Source organism: Falco rusticolus, chromosome 12, assembly GCF_015220075.1.
Source record: "Falco rusticolus isolate bFalRus1 chromosome 12, bFalRus1.pri, whole genome shotgun sequence".
In the NCBI taxonomy this organism is placed as follows: domain Eukaryota; kingdom Metazoa; phylum Chordata; class Aves; order Falconiformes; family Falconidae; genus Falco; species Falco rusticolus.
The window spans coordinates 4,672,705-4,694,209 of NC_051198.1; the positions used below are offsets into that span (position 1 = coordinate 4,672,705).

The following is a 21,505-nucleotide window of genomic DNA, read 5'->3' on the forward strand; positions in this document are numbered from 1 at the left end:
TTCTGTTAGGACACTTCTCTTAAAACGAATACTTTCTTCGTGGAAAATCAGATTTGCTCCAGAATTGAAAATCTTGATTTTGATTGCTAAAAGACATCAATCTGCCATTGGCAATGATTTTTTTGTTGTTGTTGTTGTTGCTTTTTTTAGTGGGGAGTGGTTGGCGGGGTTTTGGTTTTGGTTCTCCTGTTTTTCCATACAGCCAGTTGATCCAAACAGACCCCTGTGACTGCACGGCATTGTAGTCTTCAGGGAGGCTTTCACACACGTCAGGCTGGTATTACTGCTGAAGGAGGTTGGTTTTTCCTCTTTGCTATTATTCACATTTCTCCCTGTGATGGCAGAAGCGGCATGGTTAGCAAGGGAACAGATCAGGAAACTAAACTGAGTGAAAATTTGTAGAAATTTGGAAGGCTTAAACTGATTTGAGGAGTCAGGGGAGAACTAAAATCTTTAGTTCTCTGTTCATTTTATCTCCTCCAGCTTTGTGGGGAGGGAGGGTGTGGTTTTGGTGGGTTGCTGTTGTTTCCTTTTCTCTAAATTTTAAAGGGTTTTGGCCATTGTTAGAGGGGAGAATGGACTGTTTGCTTGTACCTCAAAAACCATTAATTCCGTGACTGTGGCAGGACAATGTGAGGAGTTTGCAGTCCAACTGTAGACAAGATGATATACTGTAGGTGCTGCAGAAACACAAATATTGTCTGTTCAGCCTCTTTTGTGGGCGCTAAGGCTGCACCCAGTTGAGGAATTCCAGGGGCACACCGGTATACCACTGTGTACCCTATGCAGCTACTGGCAAAATTGTATTTGACATTAAGGGGGTCAGAGGTGGGGGAAGCTGTAGCTGAATATGTCTTCCAGCAACACAGTCTTGCTGGTGAAAAAGTTGTTTCTGTGTACACGGTTTTGTCTTTTGACCTGCACCTTCCAGCTGTTCTTTGTAGAAAGGAAAAGTCTTAATGAACAACAAAGGTAAAATTTTAAAAATTATTGTAAAATATCTGTGCTAGGCTTATATCAGAAGTCTGGGGAAAATGATAGTCAGATCCCTCCATGTGTTTGAGAAGTGATTTTTGTGCAGTAAACAAAAAATAAGAAATGCAGGCTTGGGATGTGCTTGTACATTATGACTGAGACAAATTAACAACTCATCTTGTTCTTTACTTCTCCCGCCTTATTGGCAGTCATCTGATCTTCCCTCCCCTTGTGCTTGCCCTGCTGCTCACCAAAATGGCTGGGAAGAGCTTTTGTTGTGGTGTGGAGTGTTTTGCTAAGATTATTTCTACTATTTTAGCAAGGTGAATAGGCTTGCTGGGTGCTCAGAAGGACTTTTTGATCTGCACTTTACACGCCTCAGACCCTGTTCAATAGTAAACGGTCAGGAGAGAGGAAAGGGACTGGTCCTTTTCACCTGAAGCAAACTTTTAGAAGCAAACTTTCAATTCATTTCAAACGTTTCTGTGAAAGCACAGGTTGATTAAGAAAAAAATTTCACAAGTACTTTATCAAGTATGTCATGCTGACTCAGTCCTTTGCTCTTGTTTATGGTGAGTGAATTGTATCCACAGACTTATATGCACAAATTGCAAATAATTTATCAAATTAAATCTTTTCCTTTATTTTACAGGGTGCCTGCCTGAAGGAAATAGCAGAGCTGAAGGCTGTGTTGAATGGGTACTGTATGAAAGGGGCTCTTGTGGTGGTGAGTTAGGCTGGAATACAACTCGCAGCAGAAAAGGGAAGCATATTTTCAGCATCTCTATGCTGTTGTTTAGATAATGTGTTTTACTGAAGTTTTTCTAAAATTGTTATTAAAAAAACCCAAACAACAAACTAACCAAAATCTTACCACATCATGGAAACTGCTTGGTTTCCTGCAAGGTGACTTATGAAAGCAGACAAATTCTGCTGTGCAGCTTCTTTGGATTGTTTTGCGCTCTGTTTGGAGAAACCTTTAATGATACAATGCTGTAATTGCTGCATGAACCTTTGTTCTAGAGATGAATGTATTTAGAAAAGAGGATCATAGCTATAAAACTATGAATCCTTAAAAGAAAAGGAGCAAATAAAAGAGTTCTGTGGAAGTTTGGATTATGTAGAGAAACTAGCTTTTAGTTGCAGGTTGGCTGTGTCCTTGGGCCAGCTGTTGTTTAGGCCTTGTAGTTCTTGTATGTAGCTACTAACCATGTAAGGAAGTGTTTATCTTAGTCAAGGAATGTGTTAAGTGATAAGAGAGGATCTGTAGCAGCAAAACCAGGCCGAGCTGGTTCTATGGTTTGTGAAGAAATGCCAAATAAGGGATGTGTACCAAATCTAGGGGGTCACAGAGTGAACCATGGGATGAAGAGGAGTGAAGAGGAAGTAATGACCACAGACCATCAAGACAACCACCTAGAGGCCTAACTGCACAGCCATAAAAGGACACCGTAAGGTCCCGGGAAGACTCGTACATACGCAAATAATTCTGGGAAATGTAGTGAATCTGTATAGCTATGTGACATAAAATGGGACCTGTGAAATAGTTTGGGATGCACGTTAGGTGGAGCGATCCCCCGTGCATCCAGCACTGCAGTAAATAATGCCTGCTTCTTAATACTACATTGCTGTTAAGGAGTTGTAGTCCCAGGTTTTGGTGACATTAGGAATCTCATCTACAGACTTTGTTCTTTATCCTAATACTTGTCCTTCCAGAATGTCTTCTACCTGAGGAATTAAAAGCTTTTTGCAGGTTTTGTAGGAGTTGTCTTTGTCAAGATACAGGCCTTGTGAGAATGGGGTGGAAAGTGCTCTGTAGGCTGCATGCTGGATGGTCCTTGGCGTACCTGGACAGTCCCCACTTAGGTTTCCATCCCCTTCAGCTGCCAGCGGTTGCAGGGGATGGAAATTCCTTTAGGATGTGGCAATGCTGTCCTGGAGAGAGGAGTTATGCAGGGATTCATTTCACAGAAACAACTTCCAAGGTGGATTTTCTTTCCATTTAGTGTTAAACTGAGTGTGTTTCACAGGTAAATAGTGCTGAGCTCAGCTGTGTGGCCTAAAGTGGAATTTGCCCCATGTTTTATAGTTGCTGGTTCTACGTTAGAGTAAGGAGGGCAGGCAGTAGGCTTTGGTATTGTACTGTCTAAAAGAGCAGTAGTTGTTGAATAAAACTGAGAACTTTTTCATAGTTACTCTTTATATGATGATGAATATTACCCAGTATATTTGCTGCCTCATCAATGCTAAATGTATCAATGACTGGGTATTCTGTAGCTAAATCTCATTTAGAAATAATGATGTCTCCAGCCATTGTGAAGTGGCATCATTGTGCAATATCCCTGTGCTTTGTAAGTAACTTCAGAAACATAAAGATCTTGGTGGATAGCATTTTCTTTAATGTGTTAATGTATTCGCACATCTGGTTTGGCCGGTAAGAACAGAGGACAGTTTGCTTCTGGAGAAGATGAGAGAACTGCAGGAAGCCCTTGAGAAAATCTCCCTCGCGTAGCTTGGCCTCAACTGTTCATGAGAATGGAGCAAGGTTACCAGCTTCCCAGCAGAGACCAGTGGATGTTGGGTCAGGTACGCAGATTGCAGAGGCATCATTGCCTGTGCTCAGAAACATGGTCAGTCACTGAGATAAATTTGTTCTGCCCCAGACTCAAAACTGTTGGCATGTGGTTGGTGATTATTGGCTTCTGAAAGCAGTGGTGCAACTTGGCTGTCTCAGTTTTAAACAGTTTCATTATTTTATGCATGCACTTTTATTATCCAGTGAGGAATGGCTCTAGCTGTTACAATCAATTAGAAAAGTCTAGATACTCCTTTCAGAAGCTGCTCAGCCCCATGAGTGAAGTTGCATGGCTGGTTTGAAGCTGAAGGCTATTTCTGTGCAACATTGAGCTGCCTTTCGGTGGGAAAGGGAGGAAAGGGAGCTGTGTGGACAGGCAAGCCTGTGTGCTGCATGGGTAGTTCTGCTGCTAGTTCTCAGGGTTAGAAACAAGCTGGAGCAGGCAAACAGGTACCTAGCCAGCTACACGAGGAGGGTTAAACTCAGCTTCAGCTTGCTAGGCCAAAATTAAATCAGCCTTAACAGGGTATGAGGAGAAAGGAATTCACCCAGGAATAAACTATGTATCTAGTTAACAAGCAAGGGCTATGGGAAGTTCTGACTGAGGAAATTAAATGGACAAGGATTTAAAATAAGAGTTTTTTCTAGTCTTCATAGTGGGCGACTCTGCAAATTTATTTTCTGAGTTTTATTTAAAGTCTTAACTGCTTAGTATCTCAGCTCTGATACTCACGTGCTTCTGGTCTGACTGCCTCAGGAGGTATCACAGTTTTGCAGTATCATAAACCTTATGAACCCATTGATAGCCATTTCTTAATAATGGATATTTTGCAATGGCATGATAAGCAGGCCTGTGGTGTCAGCCAGACTAGCCTTAGCGCTTTGTGCTGAAATTCTGCTGTGTAATATTTGGAATTGCTTTTTTTTTCTTAGAAAACTCTTTGGAGTTCAAAACCCCAAAATGGCCATCAACAAGCAATATGTTAACTCACACCTAGCTGTTTGCGTGGCCCCTTGAGCGTTAGACCTGAGAGCTCATCACTTGGCTAGCTGTGGTGGTGCCCTTGGCAATTCCAGTACTTTCAGGGATAAAGTTGTTACTGGACTGAGCTCCCCAGAGCTGAATTCAATGAATGACACACACACACACACACACAAACAGCTATAAGAGCTGATTTTTCTTTATTTGCTTCTACTGCTTATTACAAACATCACTTGTGTATCTTTCATCCATTTTAGAAAATGTAAGATGGCCTAAAATACTCATTTAAAAGTATAATTATATATATATCTATCTAATGCATATATAATATGCATTAAAAAACCCTTTGTGAGAACCATGTACATCTGTATGTATGGAAGGCTATGTTTGAAAAGACAGTGATGATCTGAATGTGGTAATGGGATGGTCTGTAACAATTCGTTATGCTGGCAACTCAAATTTCCTAGCTGTGTTAGCTGTGTGGTTCCTTATTGTTAATTGGTAACCTGCTTAATCTTACTAACCTTCTTGTGAACCTGCCTGACTATTGTTAGTAATCGGCTTATTGTTAGAAAGCTCTAACTATTAGTAGCAAGTTTTGAGTCGTGCAAGTGCAAATACGCTTGTTTTGAGTTCTGTTGACAACTGGCTTTCATGATACCATTTGTGTTCATGAAATTAAACATGGGGTCATTTACAGTCTTAATTATCATTAAACAACAGTATTTCTTGCCTGTTAATGTTTGCCTTCTCTGAACTACAGCGGCTTAAGTATAGGAGGGATTTTCTCATGTGGCTATTCCTGGGATGCAGTTCTTTGAGATGCTGATTGTAACTGGCCAGCATGAAAAAGGTGAAGTCCTGCTTGTCCCTGTCATCTCCTAATCTCACCCCCTCCATTTGGCTGGGCTGTTTTAGTAAGTTAATTTGGGTCAGTGAAAGTGTCTGAAAAACAGGGAGGAAAATAAAGCATGGGGAGAACGGAGCTTGTGCTCTTTGGGCACAAGCAAGCTGTTTTATATGCACAGCTGGCTATGAAAGGATTTACTCTGAGAGTGAAAAATGAGGTACTTCCTCTGAAATATGCAGAGATGCCCAGTAAGACTGGACTGGGGTTTTTTTTCCGTGTGTTTGTGCACACTTAGCACAGTGGAAGCCTCTTAATACTGTTACTGCTCAATACAGAACTAATATTTTTCTGATACTATTGCAGGTCTGTTCTGATCTGACATTCCTCAAACACCTGAAATTCCTATTGAAGAAAGAAGCAATTTTGAGTTTTGCTGGAGTGTGCAAGGGCTTTTTTTTTCCTAAAGCCAGGTGATTCTCAAAATACTATACAACCACAGATCTAAGACTGAAATTCCACTGAAGGGTGAGGAGGACAGACATCAAACCCTTTCCAATTTTATCTGCATGCTAACATTTGCAGCTGCTCTAACTTGTAATAATGGACTAGTTAGTATTCCTGCACAAATGTGTTTTGCATACAAAACTGATGTTTGACTTAAATTTGTGGGCAACTGTATAGACATACTTTTAGAAATAATTTTTAATATATATTTTGATCTTTATAGTGCTTATTATCTGCTAAGCTCAGGCAAATATTTTGCTTTCTGTCATTCCAGAAGCCTGAGGATTCTGAATGAGACTATAATTAAATAATTTCAAAATAGTGATGACTTCAAACATTTTTTTTTCAAAAAGTTGAATTATATTGTTGTTCTCTTCATTTGGAGCAGCTGTAAAAGGTGGTGATGTAACTTTTTTTTTTCTTAAAGGAAAAAAGAACGTAACATCCTGCTTGATATTATGGTAATTATGTACATGAGAAGATGGTTTCTAGAGGAAGTGTTATCGTACATATGAAGAATGCTTGAGAAATGCAGGTAAATTTGGAATGCAAACCAAAAGGTAGAAACACCCCTAAAAGAGGGGTGATTGGCTGCCCAAAGCTCAAGATGTTGTTTAACAGTTCACAGTAGCAACTCTTCTTGCTCCCATAGCCTCACTGGAGTCCAGCTAGGGAGTGTGCTTTTGGAGCCTGTTTTTCAAGATTTATATTTAATATTATATTTATATATTGAGTTAGATTATATATAAATAGAAAGAAAATAAATATTTATATATAGAGTTAGAAATATATAAAAATATACATATAAGTAGGCTTGATGTACAACCTGTCAATATTAATATTTTAGGACTGTATTTAGTCCTAAAATGAGTATTTTAGGTGTGGGTGCTGAACAGTCACACAGGGCACGGCATGTGGCTGTAACTTAAAAGTAATCCTTATTTCTCTGTGGGCCTTGTACCTCTGTTTGGTTTACTTGACAGTGATATTCCTTCTCCTGTAGAATTTGCTACTGCTAAAAACATACCATTTCCGATGTCTAAACTTCAGCAAACACAGATGGTTTATTACAGTGTAGGTCCTATGACCTTATGACCATTTTCAGCCTGGGCTTGCCAGATATTAGAGCCTTTTCATAGCAACTGCACTGCCTGCGAGCACTACACTTCCAGGATCTGTATCCCTTTCCTGGGATGTGTATCCCCACTCGCAAGCCAGTGCCTTGCAGCCGAGTGATCATGCTGACCCTTGAGACTGGCTGTAACACCAGCCTTCTCCAGCGCGGTGGATACGGCTACAGCTTATCTCTGTGGGAACCTGTTGGCGGGTGTAAGCAGATACGCAGTGGGAGGCTTAGTACAGAATTTCCAACCAAGGCTATTGCTCATATTCAGTACCATGAGAATCACTCAGAAACCCAGAATGGGATCTGCAGTGTTTGTGGACATAAAAGACATAAAAGTATTTCCAGTCCTGCTGGAAATACTGTGTCTGCCATATCCTTTGATTCTGTCACCTTTTTTTATGATCACATTTTGTGGTACAATATCTGTTGCTCAACAAGTCACCTGGGTCTTTCTCCTTAGAGCTTCAGGTGATGAATTTCCATTAAAAAAATGTTATTCTTGCGTTTAGAAATTACTGTTTAATACTGCAGTCTACATGTGAAGTTATCTTCTTCTTCCCCTGTGGTATTTTTAAACCTGTTTTTGGATACACCTTTCTCATTTTCTTTGCAAATTTTTGAACATGTTTCTACTTCTGTGCTGTGGCCATTAATTAAAATATTAAAGACAGAATATTCAGTAATCTGTGAGAAACTTTTCTGTTCTTCTCAGTCCTGCTAGGTGGCTTTCCTGAAAGTACAACTTGCATCATTTCTCCTGTAATGGGCTTTTTACCTTAAAATGTTGTATTATATCGTCTTTTATGAACCAAATGATATCTTTTTTCCTCCATGTTAATTGCATCAAAACATTTTGACTTCTGACAGGAAGTACCGCATATTCTATTTTCCTTTCTATGGTACTACCCTGCATCCTGTAATTTACCAAAATCCTAGATTTGGATTTTCATGTTGAAGGTACAGGGGTTTTTTCCTTAAAAAAAAATTTCCTTTCAGTGCCACAATCCTATTAGTTTTTTCCTGTTTTGTCTATGCTTTAAACCATCCTCCCTGCCAGAAAAATAAAAGAAGATCAAATGATGACTGGAACAATAGGCCAGTCCAAAAAATATCCCATGACAGTGTGATGTATGTGCCTCATTCTTTGTCTGAAGAATTTTTCTTTGGTGTACTTTGCTTCATGGGGTTTAATTCATCCTGACCTGTCTCTCGCCATTTTTGTTCTGTCATCTGTGATTTTTCTTTGCTGTTTCTTTCCTTTTTAATTCCTTATTGGCACACTTACCCTTTTCTTGTTTGTAATGCAATTTCTGAATGTTTTTTTTGACTGCAGTTTCATTATTCTTCCGCTTTCAAAATCTGTGCTGCTCAAAGTGATTTTCATAAATGGTTCCTTTAATATCTCAAAGTTTGAACTCTGCAATCTTTTCCCAATTAAAGAATCCTACTATGTATTGTCATATGAAAACCAAACTACCTTCTTGTCATATAAAAACCATTCTCTATCTTTGATCATTCTCGTTGCCTTCTTCCAGTTACATAATAAATCCCTTTTAAGATGGGAGGACCAGGACCACACACAGTATTCAAGATGTAATTGCTTTGTTTCATTTTATAGTACTACATAGTTCAGGAGTATTTTTTTACCTTCATGTGCATTTATTTGCACTTATTAAAACTTCTGTAATTCTCATAAGATCCTTCAGCATTTTTTTACAGTCATTTTCATTTTTTCACAGCATTGAATAACTCTGTGGCCTCAGCAAACTCTTTGGAATGGATACGACAGATCCCTTCGGAGTACGCTGAGCAGTCTTAATCTCATTGCATGTCTGCCAATAACTGCATTTACACTGTGAAAACTGACCTTTTCTTTCCTAAACTTTTAACTAGTTACTAATTTATGAAGACCTTTCTTTTCCTACAATCAGGCTGGTTTCTTTAAGATCCCTTGATAGCAAATTGTGTCAAATACTTCCTGGAAATCTAGGTTAACCTTGGTAAATTCTTGGTAAACGAAGTGTCAGTCGGATCCCTTTAGTCCACATGATTCTGCTTGAGTTTTTTGGAAATGCTAAAAAAGTCGAGACATAACCTCCAAAAGCTGTACTACCCTGTCCTTGTTGTATCATATTTATCAGTGTTCATTAATTTGGTTATTGTTAAGGTTAATATAGTAAAAAATTGGTGAAAAACCCAATCTAAGTTATACATAGGTCCCTAACTCCTCCTAAAACCTTTAAAAAAGAAAGGGCATTTGTTGTTACTTCCAGTTCAAAGGAGTCCTAGTAATGTTTTCAGTCTCTGTATTAACAGTTCAACAATTACATATTTATTCTTTTACAACACTTAGTTGAGTGCTGTCAGATCTTAGAAACTTGATTTTTTTTCTGAGGAAAAAAATCTTCAAGTAATGTTTGAAAAAAAACCCCAACCCATTATTTAGAGCTCCTCTGCCTTCTTTCAAAAAAACCTGATTTCCCATAGAGACAAGAATCAGTAATACGTAACTGTGAATTCAATAACATATTGTACAGAATTACAGAACACGGACAAAGACAAGCAAACCAACCTCAAGTTTGTATTGTGGGGCTGTCAGGTATAACTAGAGATTGTAAACAGCTATTTTCCTTATGAAGTAATGATTCATATTTTCATTTATGACATGTATATAATGTATATTTTATTTAAGTAAAAAAATGTTTCACATTCACAATAATTATGCTCACACTTCAAAAATAAATAAAAGTAATAACGTTTAAAAAATTCCAAACATTGTTACACAGTTTCTCAAAGTCAGGAGGAGGAAATAATAACAGATTTAGCTAATGCTCTTGCATGCAGCAAGGAAGAAAATAAAAAATAATCCTTGTTGTTAGTCATTGTAGATGCTTTTTCAAACCTGGTAGTGTTAACAAATGCATTTACTATTCAGTGAACAGGTTCTGAGCACCTGTGCAATGCTGCGTTATACTCTGTCCTGACGAGGCTTGCTTGCAATCCTTGTTTGTGGTCTGGTATTATGTGGATGCATTCTTTCCTAACACTGCATATGACAGGGTAGCAAGAAAGCTAGTCATAGGAGGAGAAGGTGCTACTATCATAAAGAAGAAAAAACCAAAACCCTTCTATTTTCATTCTTTGTTGTGTAGCAGCTAAGTCCTGAGTAGCAAGTGTGTAAGAAAAGGTACTAAAGCACTTATTTCCATACTTCCATGCAACTAGAGCTGCTTGGGCTGCATTTTCCCCTGGTGTATTAAGATTCTCTCTTTACAGTGTATGTTTACTGTCTCAATAAAGAAATTTGAATATTAATGTCAGCGTTTGTTATTATGTTATGCAGAATGATTTTACATGATCCACGGGAAGAGCTCTTCAAAACAAAAGGAGTTGAAAGAACAGTTTTGGGGTTTGGTTAGGTAGTCATACAAGATCTGCAGCATAAATGCTATTCTGCTGACTGACTCCTCTGCCTTACTTGTGAGTGTTAAAATTCTTTGTGAAAGTTTAAGTGGCTCCTCTCGGTGCATTCTAGGCATTTTCTTCACTATAGGGAGAGCAACTGCAATACTCTTTAATACTTCAGTTAGAGGAAGTAGCTGAATTGATAAAACAGCTTGTTTCCTCCAAAAACAGTGATCTTTTCTGGCCCTGGCATTCAGCTGACCCATCACTGAGCCGATTCAGCTCACTGAAGCGGGCAGAAGACAAACCCCCGGGGAAGAAGAGGGAGGAGCTGAATAGATCAGCTTTGGCCATATTGTCTGACTGCACAAGTTGTCTTCCTAGCAGCTGCTCTGCTAAAACCACTCTGAGGGCCTGTACAACAAACCCTCGTCTATTCGCTGCCATCCCAGGTGTTGCAGGAACAGACCCCAGGAGTACCTGAGACTGGGAAGCACTGGTAATGGCAGACTGCTGCTCCAAACGCTCATCTGGCTTTGCCCGCATGTCAAAAGAGCTGGACATAAGACCCGAGTACTTACCAACACAGCACGCAAGACATTGTTATTAAACAGTGGTTGCAGTTCATTTTATGAACAGAGGTACACTAATTGCAGTCACAGAAGACTAGAATAAAGAAGACTAATACAAAAGTAAATTCTTTTCTTGGTGGAAATTAGTAACTTGATCTGTCTTATTGGAAAATAGACACAATTTCTGTGCTGGAAAGACTGTTAAGCTACGAGGTTTACATTCACAGAATTGTGTATCGGTAGCGAAGCACCAAGTTTTTCTTTGGTGTCTGTTTCACTGCCAGCAGTGAAATAGGTTCCTGAGCCCAGGCTGTCCTGCCTGCCCCCCTCTCAGTCAGCTTCGTCATCGCTGGGTTTCTCTTCTGAATCATAATTTTCATATTCCTCATCCTCATATCTGAAGGCACCCTCCGCTTCAGCATCAGACTGACCTTCCTCTTCATGTTCATGTGACTGGTCAGACTGAGAGCTGGATCTTGACTGCTCCTCCTCTTCCTCTTGGGAATGGCCAAGTGACATGCCTGCCTTTGCTTCCTCTTCCTTCTCCTCATCCTCTTCAGGGTGCTGGTCAGAGGAGGGGCTGGACCCAGCCTCCTCTGCATGGCACGGCTGATGAGCAGAAGGGCTGGCTCTCGCCTCTTCCTCACCCTCCAGCTCACTGGACTGGCCATCCCGGGTGCAAGTTTTGATGCCTTTCCTCTTCTCTCTCTCCTCTTCCTCCTCCTCACAGGACTGCTCAGACCGAGGACTGCTGTTAGCTGCTTCCTCAAAGGATTCTTTTTCTTTCACTTTATTTTTGACAACTCTGAAAAGACAATTTGCACATGTGATTTTATTTTCAGGTTAGGTGCTTTCAAGTAGGTTTTAAACTACTTTCAGGTAATCTAGGACAAATCCTGGTAGACTTGGCTGGGGTGGAACCAGGGAGATAAAAGGGAAGGTGGGGACACTAGAGTCTCCTTTTATGCTAGAAAGTAACTCAACAGTATTGCTAATATATTTCTTCTTTTTTTAAAAAAAAATATCAGTGAAAGTAGTGCAGAATGAAGTGACTTCCTAGCAACCTGCCAGAATTTTTGGTGAAAGGAACAAATAAAAAATGCTTTTCTTCGCTCTTCTTTGAGGTGTGTTACGTAAACATATCCAGTGCTCGCTCTGTTTCATGAAACAGTATTTAATTCAGGAAAACCAATAAAAAATACATACTATTGCTAACGATAGTAAAGCTAACTACCTAGTCAAATATTTACCTGGGAAATATTACCAATAATTAAAAAAAACCCCAAACCTACACATCAAAAATTACTTTCTAGTTACTAGCTACGTGGGGACGGGGGGGATGGGGAGGGGGGAGAAAGCCTTCAGTAATCTCTACCTTTCTCTGGCACCAGTGGAGATACTAAAATCTTCAGAACTGGAGCATTGTAGCAATTTAGTTGTTTGTCCTTTCTTTGAAACAAACTCTGGGCATATCCCCAGTGCTCTCAGTCTGTTAGAATAATGCTTTTCTGCTGCTATTCTGGCATTTTTCTGTAGGAAAACCACAATGGTTATGTGTTACCTAAATGCATTAAATGCCTGTCTTTCGATACTTTTTTTATATTAATACTCTCTCCCATTAATTGCATCTGATGAGTTGAATGACTATTCACTGCAGGGAAGAATGGCAAAACAATACTTGAAAACTTTACACCAGATTTTCCTTTTCTGTACCTAAATCTGGTTTGCTCCCTGCACCTACTGGCTAATGAAGAGTTATATATTCTGTATATAGCCGGTGAGGGAGGAGGGGAAGATGTGGACATGTAGAAAAAATGCCCTTAAAAAGCAGTATTGATTAACCTTCTTACAGCGCTATTTAACAAATTACATAGATGTGTATCTCTGCCTCTGAAACTGAGGGTGTAAATTCTGTTCCTGCAGGTAGTATCGAAGTGAGGAGGACTCGCCCTCCAATCTACGCAGATGCTCCTGCCCCGCAGCGATGGCAGAGCAGGAAACCCACACAGCCAGAAGGGACGAGGGAACCAGCGATCTATGACTTGCTGCCTCTCTGGGTGTGGAAACAGGGCAGAGCCCACACTACCAGCACATGGTCGTACTGAAATGGAAACAGAAAAATATGCTGCACCTGAGCTTTACAGTAGACTCTAATTTCTTATCACTTCTTTCCCAGCTTAAACCTCTCACATTTCTGCTGTAACTTTTTGTTGTGTTTTCAGTTATCACATGATAACCCTATCGGACAACATATTTACAACAGTCATCTCGGTTCCCTGTGCAAACATGCCATGAATGTTTAATTACAAAATTTAGTAATATTTATACAGAGATGGGGCAGCAGAGATTAAAATGGGCTAATACTGGTGTGAAAAGTATTTTTTAGATATCTTCTAAAAATGTTTGACTAAAATGTCTTTTGCAGTATTTGAAGGTAAGTTTAAGAAGTAATACAGAAGCAAGACAACCTGAGTGACTCTTTCAAAGAGCAACGGCCTTTGGTTTACTCTTTCTTCCATTTCTTGCAACTCTTGCAAATATTCTTGCATTCTCTGTTTCTCATAATTCCTAAGGGAAATAGAGCACAAGAGAAATTATTATTAATTTATCATACAAGTAGTTTTCTACAGCAGCTAAATTGCTCATAACAAACTAAATATTACCCTACTTAAAGACACATAAAAGGTAAATTATTTTATGGTGGTTACAGGGTCTGAGGTATACTGTCTCACTGTCTACAGTAATTGCTTGCCTCTAAGTACTGAACAAAACTGTCTCTGGAGTAGTCACTTTGGATAAGCAGAGAGAGGTCCTGGCTAGTGAGGTTAAAGAGAGGCTGCCTGAGTTTGCATTCTTTGGGGTTTTTTGGGTACTAAGTGGTTTTTTTTTAATTTGGATACTTAGGGTTTTTTAAATGCTGACTTCATACCGACATATTGCAGTTGTTCTAAGCAAAACAAAACAGAATTTTAGACAGAAATTAGTATTATTAAATAAAAATCAGGACTTTAAGGTAAAGTTTGACGATAAGAATATTGCTACTTTAACCAGTCTGTTTCACAAGAGGGGTGGCCCATTCTCGATCACAGTATGATTTTTTTTCCTAGTTGGTTTTTCAAGGGCCCAATCAGTATAGAAGGATGATGAAACTGTTGATTCCTCAACTGAAATGGTATCTCAGATCATAGCAAGCACTAGATAATCCAGGTAGCGTGGGCTGTAATCCTCGGTGTGTGACAAAGACACGTTTTTGTGATGATGCCTCTGTACTGGGCCAGCTCTAGCATTACTAAATCAGACACTTAAGGGCAAGTATGAGAACTAGGGAGCATTTTACACTTCTGTCTCCTCCTGCCTCTTTCCCTTGCCATCCTCTGAATTTCTGCAATACGGCTGTGCATTAAGGCAAGTTATTCACCATTCTGAGGGAGTGAACTTCATTGTTGCTACTTGCTTGCTCTCTCAGGCGGCTTTCTACAAACCTAATTATCTGTTAGAAAAGCACTTACATTAATATACCTTATTACCCAGCCTATGCTGAAATAAGCATTATCAAGTTAAGCACTTGTACCAGCCTTAATGCATCAGCACTAGGGAAGTAATCTTGCTTTGTAATAGCATAATTTTATGTGCAGACAAGAATTAAGCATGAGTGTTTTACAATACTCTTGAAATCTGATTAAGCTAAATACTGTAATGTGGAGTTCACTGCTGAACGAACTCAAATCAAACCTGTAAACACACCCACTGTCTCTCTTAATTGTCCGCTCTGCTACCGTAACGCAAATTATTTTCTGCTTCTGTCCTAGAGTCAGCAGATCGTCTGCCCAAGGACACTTAAATTACAAAGCTCCTGTTATTAACAGTATCTGCTGGTCATGTTACAAAAGCAATTGTGCTTCAGCTCTTGACTAACAAAATAGTTAGAAGGGACTGCCCTCTTCAACCTGCATCTCTACCGCTGCATCTCTGCTCTCCAGGACCCTGTGTAAGCCCTGCTTCTCCTAGACCACCGCTGCTTTCTGTGTGTGCTTTGGCTTCAGCTGTCTTTGGGGGAGGCTGTAGGCGGGTGCAGGTGTACGCTGGATAGTCACTGGCTGCCCCTGTGGCCAAGCAAAATGCTTGTTACAGCGCTGCTTCTAGCATATCCCGGCTGAGCCACTCCACTTCATGCTTTCAGCAGGTGAGAATGCACGTGCTTCAGTTCCTGCTCCATTTTCTCTTTCTGGTCACAGTGAAGCAACATTGGTGGTGAATAACCATTAGAAAGTTTGCTGGTGGAACAACCTGCAGTATTGTCTCGCAGGCGGTGCTGCACTATTTTAGCAAGTTTGCTTATAACAGCCCAGAGTTTAAAGTCTATTAAGAATATATCCACAGTTTTCTGTTTGAGCTATACAGAAAGAAGAGACCAGTGTAAAGCAAAAAAAGAAATGAGGAAACCTTATTTGTAACCTTTCAACTCAGCCACAAAGACTGCCCTAGCCTCCACCCTCATTTCAGAACGATCTCTGTCCTGAACCGCATTCAAAATGCCTTAGAATTTAGTATGGTAGCTTAGAAGTTGCTAACCCAAGCTATGACTCTTGTAATCAGGCCTATCTCTTTACCATTCACCCTCATAGTGTTTTGCCCTACTACTGTCAGTTGCTGGCAATGTGCCTGGTTACTGGGAATTAGGATTCACAGGCACTGCCCAAGAATCCTGCCTGTGCCTGAAGCAGCAGGTGCAGAGCAGTCGGTACCTCTCGCTGTCTGCACCTAACAGCGCCTTACATGGACGGTACTGCTGCAGTGCCACCATGCCAAGGCAAATTATAAACCTCACTAAAGACCCAGTCAAACAGGACTAATATTTCCCACCCCCCCACCCCCCCCCCGGGGTTAAAAAGAACAAGAAGCAGCAATGGCTAAATTAGCCACCAATGCGAGGTCAAGCAGCACTCCCGGAATTAGATCAGCATCAGGGAGCTGGAGCCACCTGGCCGGCTAGCTTACCGCACGCTGAGAAGGCACGGATGCTTTTCCCTGTGTACTACTTTTCTCAGTCACATCGGAACAATTTTTGTATCTCTGCTAAAGTTAACTTTGGATCCCACTCCTCCGAAGCACCAGCAGCTTCCTAGTTAGCTGCTGACAGGTGTGCCAAGTTAAAATTCCTGCTCCAATTTTCCCTTCTTAAGTGGGTTCACAAAGTGAACTGTGGCAGTTTTGCTACTGTAGGAGACAGCTAGCACTGAAGTTGTACCAACACCCATCAATCCAGCAGCGCAAGGATATTCTGTAACTACACTGTTCCTTTTCCTTGTGATTTTCCTTTAAAATTTTCCTAGTTAGTTGGTATGTCAACTGAGAAAACACGGGAGTCTCCTGGTAGCTAATCTATAATACTGTAAGGTGGAACATATAGAGCGAAATCATTAGAACAGGCAACAATTTCCCAGTTGGAATTTGGCCACTTTTTTAACTAGCTGCTTGTACAGTGTATAATTTATCAAATGTGTAAACCTGTAAACTTAGACTATGCTATTTTTTTACATTGTATGTTTAACATACAATGTAGAATGAGAGGTTCAGGATTCAGGGGAATGCACAAAATACCTTAATGTTTTTAATTTGGATTTAGACATTTGAGCTAGGCTCTGATGTGGGTCATTGGCCTCAGCCCGAACTGTTACAATTTTCTGGAGTTTTTTCGTTCTTTGTTTCTGCTTTGTTCTGTTCCTTTTATGTTGTTCTTCCAGCTTTCTCTTTTCCTCAAGTGAATTCCTAGTGGAAAAATAAACTAAGGCTGAATTGATTTTAAATCAAGAGCAAGACTCCAAAGGAGATTCAAAAGAGAAAAACAGGGTGGAAACACGATTGGCATAAAAGGACACAAGCTATGTACCATTTTAAGGGATTCTGGCATACATACCCTAGGAAACAGCAGCCAGTTGTCCCTTTCCGATGGATGTTCTGAGAAAGATGCACTACTGTTTCTTTAACAATCATAAGTACTAATTAAGTCCTCTATTTAAATATTTTAAGTTTTATATTATAATTAAGCCCTTATATTAATATCTTAAGTCCTATATTCACTGCATGGAAGAATTAACTACATATGTAGAAATACAAAAGAAGTTGCTCTTATTAAAGTTTATATAAAATGGAGATCGTCACTAAAGTAGTCACCTTATGGCTTGCAGCCGTCGTCTTGTGGATTCTGTGATTTTTGGCAATTTATATTCTCTGAATCCTGAGAGAGGTGAATTTGCACTCGAATGTCTCATTTCCGGTTTACGTCTTGGAGAGGCATACGGCCAGCGTGTTTCTTTCAACTTCTCTTCATCCTCTTGGATGTCCTTCAAGATCTTCCCCTTGTTTGAGGGAATATATGGAGTCCGAAGGTTGAAAGGTTCACAGACTGTAAGGTGTTTCACTTGTTTTTGTTGCAGGAGCCGTTCCTGAAATTTCTGGTGTAGTAGTTCAAAATCTGGAACGCTTGCTTTGATCTGGGGTTTGTGTTGTGTTTGCCTTGGTTCCACGCATTTGTGTTTCTTCTTATTATTACCTTTTAAAGCCAGTCTGCTGTTGGGTAGAGATGAATTACGTAGCAACTCTTCAGCTCTCATCCTGATCCTGATTTCTCTGTACAGCTCTTCCTCCTTTAGCTTGTCATTAACAGCTGGACTGTAAACACATTTAGGAACTGGTTTTGCTTTGAACAGTTTTGTTTTCTTTTCAGGTGTGGAAAGATCTCTTAACTGCATTTTCCTGATTTCATTCCTTTGCTTCTCTCGTTCCATGAATTTAAATGGTTTCTGAGAAGCCAAAAGCCTGAGTTTGCTTCTCTCTTTCATGGACCTCCTGCGTTCTTCATTTTGTTGCACAATTTCATGGTAGAGTGGAAGGAAGACGGCAGCGGGCACTGGATTGGCTCGAAATTTTTTCTGACACTCTGCTTCTTCCTCTAGTTGCTTCTTCAATAAGTTCTTTTCTATTTCAATCTGTGACTTTGATTTGACGTTCTGTTCTTTTTTTCTAGCTTCTCTGATAGTCATCTGGAAAGGCCTGGGCACAGTAACTTTTGGTGACCATGCTTTCTGTTTCTTCCGTATCATTCTGAAGGCTGGTGAGCTTGGTAAGCTGTGTTTGGTGCGGGAGATGTAGTCTTCCACAGAGAACCCATCCCACATTTTTTCGATCCGTTGCTTAGCAAATGCAGATGATTCAGTGTCACTACCATCTTCTTCAAACACTGATTCTCTGTCAGACCCATCAGATATGCTTGAGCCTAAGGGATCACTTAAGTCAGAGTCTGAAAAGGATTTGTGCAAATTTAGAGGCTGATACAAGCTCTTCTCCCAAGTTGGCCTTTAAAAAAGGAAAAAAGAAATTGTTTTGGGTCCAGTCCAACAGTGATGCAAAACTTCCACTTTAAGGTATTAAAACCAAAAATTAACAGCACTGGTGGGATGAGTAGAGGAGGAAGAGATGGGAAAAGAGAAGCGCACTGGGCACTCACGCCAGGTCACAGTTTTAAGTAAGTGCCGATCACGAACAAGTCAGCACTGCTCAAGAAAAGGCACTGCGCTCTACTAAACACGTTGCCCAGTCTCTGCTGCACCCACACTTGTAAATCTCAGTCCGTTAGCAAGGTGAATAAGCATCATTTATTCTTAAAACTAACTTTTCTGTGATTATCTGCTTAGAGCAGATGGGGGGAGTAACACTTTCCAGCCCCAGAAAAAAAGCCTGTTGTTTTACAGATGTCTGCAAAGCATCTGAAAATCTTCAGATAAGGCACCGCTAAACTTACCTACAACACCTCTTAGAAGCGGCATTTTTCTTGTCCAGGGGTTGTGTTCCTTTTAAATGCGGTTTATTCCGATACATACTTTCTAATTTTGCCATGGTCTCCAAGTGGGCGTTCTTCAACTCTTCTAGCTTCAGGTAATATTCCTGATTTGAATGGCACATTTTGGAGACGTCTATCCACTCATCACAGTCTCCGTTTTGAGAGACAGTTTGCTCTTTGTCGGTATTTGAATTCAACTCAAAACCACCCTAGAAGAGAGATGTTTGTAAAATTTTCTCACTGTTAGAAGAAAGGGGAACAAGCTTCTTAACATTGCTTTATCCTAATTAAGTCTAAGGAATGAGACAGTAACACCAAATAGATAATGTAAGTGCAGCGTTACACGGAATAATCTTACTGCATGATATTTTATATCCTAGTGGTCCTGTTTAAAGCATGTAAAAATTCCAAAGTCTATCCTGTAATGAATATATTTATACCAGGAAATAAGATCAAAAGAACTTAATAAAAGAAAAAAGTTTAACTATTTTGTAAAGTGTAATTTTTCCTTGATCACTATGCAGCTCTAAAAAAGCCCTTATTTAGAAGCAAACAAAACCACAACAGAACCTTCTCTGCCTCCCATTTCCACAAGCATCCTAAAAGTAAGTCCTTAGATATCTTGTGTATTAATGTTTATTTTCATAATTTACTGTGAAACAACAGGGATTCTGCACAGCTTATGATTCCAACACTGGCTGCTTGCAGCCGTTTGCAGGTAAGCACGTTCTTTAGTTATTTTTAAAGCTTACAGAAGTTAGAGAAGTTGTTCAAACCAGGTTAGTCTGCGTTACAAAGGCTTCCTTTGTGTTATTTCTAAGCACCGTGTTTTGAAAAATTAAGAGCACAGGTTTTTTTATCAAAAATTAAAGTGATATTTTTTCACACAGAGGGATTTTTATAAACTGACATTCCAACAAAATTACTTTATGTTGTCAGGTTTTCACTGCAACAGTCTCTGACTCGTTTTTTTCCACTGCATAGCGACCTAACAACAGGAGTTACAGGAGCAAAGAGGTAAATGTGAAGAGCCGTTACGGAGCGCAGTGCTCTGCACCCGCTCCCCGACGCTGCGTATGACCCTCCTGTTCGGAGCCACCCGGGCTCCTGCCCGGCCCCGGGCATCATCCCCCCTCTGAGCGCCGCGGTGCAGCAAGCTGACGAGGAGGCTGGCGCTGCGCCCGGCCGTCGGGCAGGTTCCTGCGCCGCTGCGTGGCTGCGCGGGGGTGGCGGCATGGGGGTACTGGTGGGTGGGTGTGCAAGTGGGTGGGTCAAGGGGGTACTGGTGCGTGGCTGTACGGCTGAGCGGGTGCGTGGGTGTACTGGGGGGTGAGCGTGCAGGTGGCTGTGTGCGTGGGTGTACTGGGGGGTGGGCGGCTGCGCGTGCCTGTGCCACAGGTCGCCGCCCAGCGGCGCAGACGCGAGCGAGAGGCCGTGCGGGCTCCCATCCCGCGCTGAGCCCATCGCCCGGCCTCAGGCCTCCCGCGCCCCCCGGCTGCCCCTCCCCCCCCGGCGGTACCTGCGCGGCGCGGGGCGGCGGCCCCCGCTCGTACAGCGCGGCGGGCGTGCGGCGGCGCGGGTGGAGCGGCGGGCGCACGCAGGATGCGGCCAGGCGCGCGGCGCGGTGCGCAGCCTCCATGGCGGGGCGGAGCCTCCGGGGCGGCCGGGCCACGCCCCGCGCCTGGGCGGCAGCGGGAGGAGCGGCGGGAGCGCCGGCCGCCCTGCCCGCCCCCCGGGCCGGCTCCCCCCGGGCCGGCTCCCCCCGCGCCCGCGCCCGATAGCCCCGCCGAGGTGGCCGCGGTTGCGCCGCGCTCCCCCCGCCCGGCCCCGCTCTGCGCCCCTCGAAGTTCTGCAGCATCTTCTCCCGCCCCCGCGTCTGTACTTCAGCGATTCCAGAACGGGGGTAACCGGGATCGGCGGGAATATTCTCCCAACTCGGCACAGAGGCGTTACCGAGCCACACGTTTATGGTAGTGGAATTACGAGTATTTTTACCGTAAAGAAGCAGATGAATAGATTAAATCACACACACCAGTTGTTCTAAGTCTTGTCAAGAACTGGAAGTTCGCGCTATGGCAGGCAAGCTTTAATGGACGTTAACACCCAAGCTACAAGAGATCATCGCTGGATGTCCTATGGGACATTCAACAGCTCAGGCTAGGAAGCAGAAGCTGGAAAATGTTTATTCTAAACTATGAAATGTAACATTAAAAACAAACTAAATTAACTCAAAACTGAGTTCTCGTGAAGTTCCCTGGTAGCCGAGAACCCCCACACTACAGCTCACCCTACCCCCATCACTACCTGATGCACCAAGACACAGGGACCAGAACAAGGGATGTCACTTTCCCTTACGCAGTAATCCAATTCAAGGGATATTCTAGGACTTTGTTTAAGACAGTGTAATTTCCATTATTATACAATAGTATACTTTAGTATACTTTGATTTTTCACGCACCTTGGGGAAAACAGCCTGATCGGGGGCTGGGTGTGGAGCTTATGATGTCTAAAAGCTTCCACCACTGAGTAATACCCCTCAATTTGGAAAACTTTCATAGAAGCAGCTCCGAGCAAGCACGTCACTAGAGCGCAAATTCAATGGTGTTTTTAAGAGTATGTTACAAGAGCTAATTATTTGCTGTTAAAACTTTCCAGAGCTAAGTGCATGTGGCACAC

At 41.5% G+C, this 21,505-nt stretch overlaps 1 protein-coding gene and 1 long non-coding RNA gene across 12 annotated transcripts in view; one reads left to right on the forward strand and one right to left on the reverse strand.

The window, feature by feature from the left end:
- LOC119155968 overlaps window positions 1-13,369 on the forward strand; it is a 36,499-nt gene extending 23,130 nt beyond the window's left edge. For 6 of the 10 annotated variants that reach the window (XR_005106930.1, XR_005106927.1, XR_005106931.1 and 3 more), the window contains 4 exons: window positions 1,628-3,561; window positions 5,296-5,385; window positions 5,746-6,421; window positions 12,913-13,369. This is a non-coding gene — a long non-coding RNA (uncharacterized LOC119155968). Of the gene's footprint in view, window positions 1-1,627; window positions 3,562-5,295; window positions 5,450-5,745; window positions 6,422-12,912 lie in introns of all 10 variants that reach the window. The other 4 variants (XR_005106928.1, XR_005106929.1, XR_005106935.1 and 1 more) reach the window with 4 other exon arrangements.
- On the reverse strand, window positions 9,581-21,428 carry FAM161A (FAM161 centrosomal protein A). 2 transcript variants are annotated; one of them, XM_037405126.1, is made up of 7 exons: window positions 20,349-21,428; window positions 18,791-19,038; window positions 17,164-18,345; window positions 16,591-16,758; window positions 13,458-13,557; window positions 12,365-12,519; window positions 9,581-11,794 (listed from the first exon to the last, which is right to left on the reverse strand). In XM_037405126.1, exons 1-7 carry the CDS (start codon window positions 20,685-20,687, stop codon window positions 11,320-11,322), a joined length of 2,667 nt encoding a protein of 888 aa, XP_037261023.1. In that variant the 5' UTR covers window positions 20,688-21,428; the 3' UTR covers window positions 9,581-11,319. The 2 variants fall into 2 exon arrangements, with proteins under 2 accessions (XP_037261023.1, XP_037261024.1); XM_037405127.1 differs by lacking the exon at window positions 16,591-16,758.
- Between the last annotated feature and the right edge of the window lie 77 nt (window positions 21,429-21,505).

Coding starts and splice junctions, on each gene's coding strand:
- FAM161A (XM_037405126.1), bottom strand. CDS start 20,687: ATGCTGCAGAACTTCGAGGGGCGCAGAGCGGGGCCGGGCGGGGGGAGC. Junction 16,759..17,163: donor CGACGGCTGCAAGCCATAAG/GTGACTACTTTA, acceptor TTTTTCCACTAG/GAATTCACTTGAGGAAAAGA. Junction 13,558..16,590: donor TCCAAATTAAAAACATTAAG/GTATTTTGTGCA, acceptor TATTTCCCTTAG/GAATTATGAGAAACAGAGAA.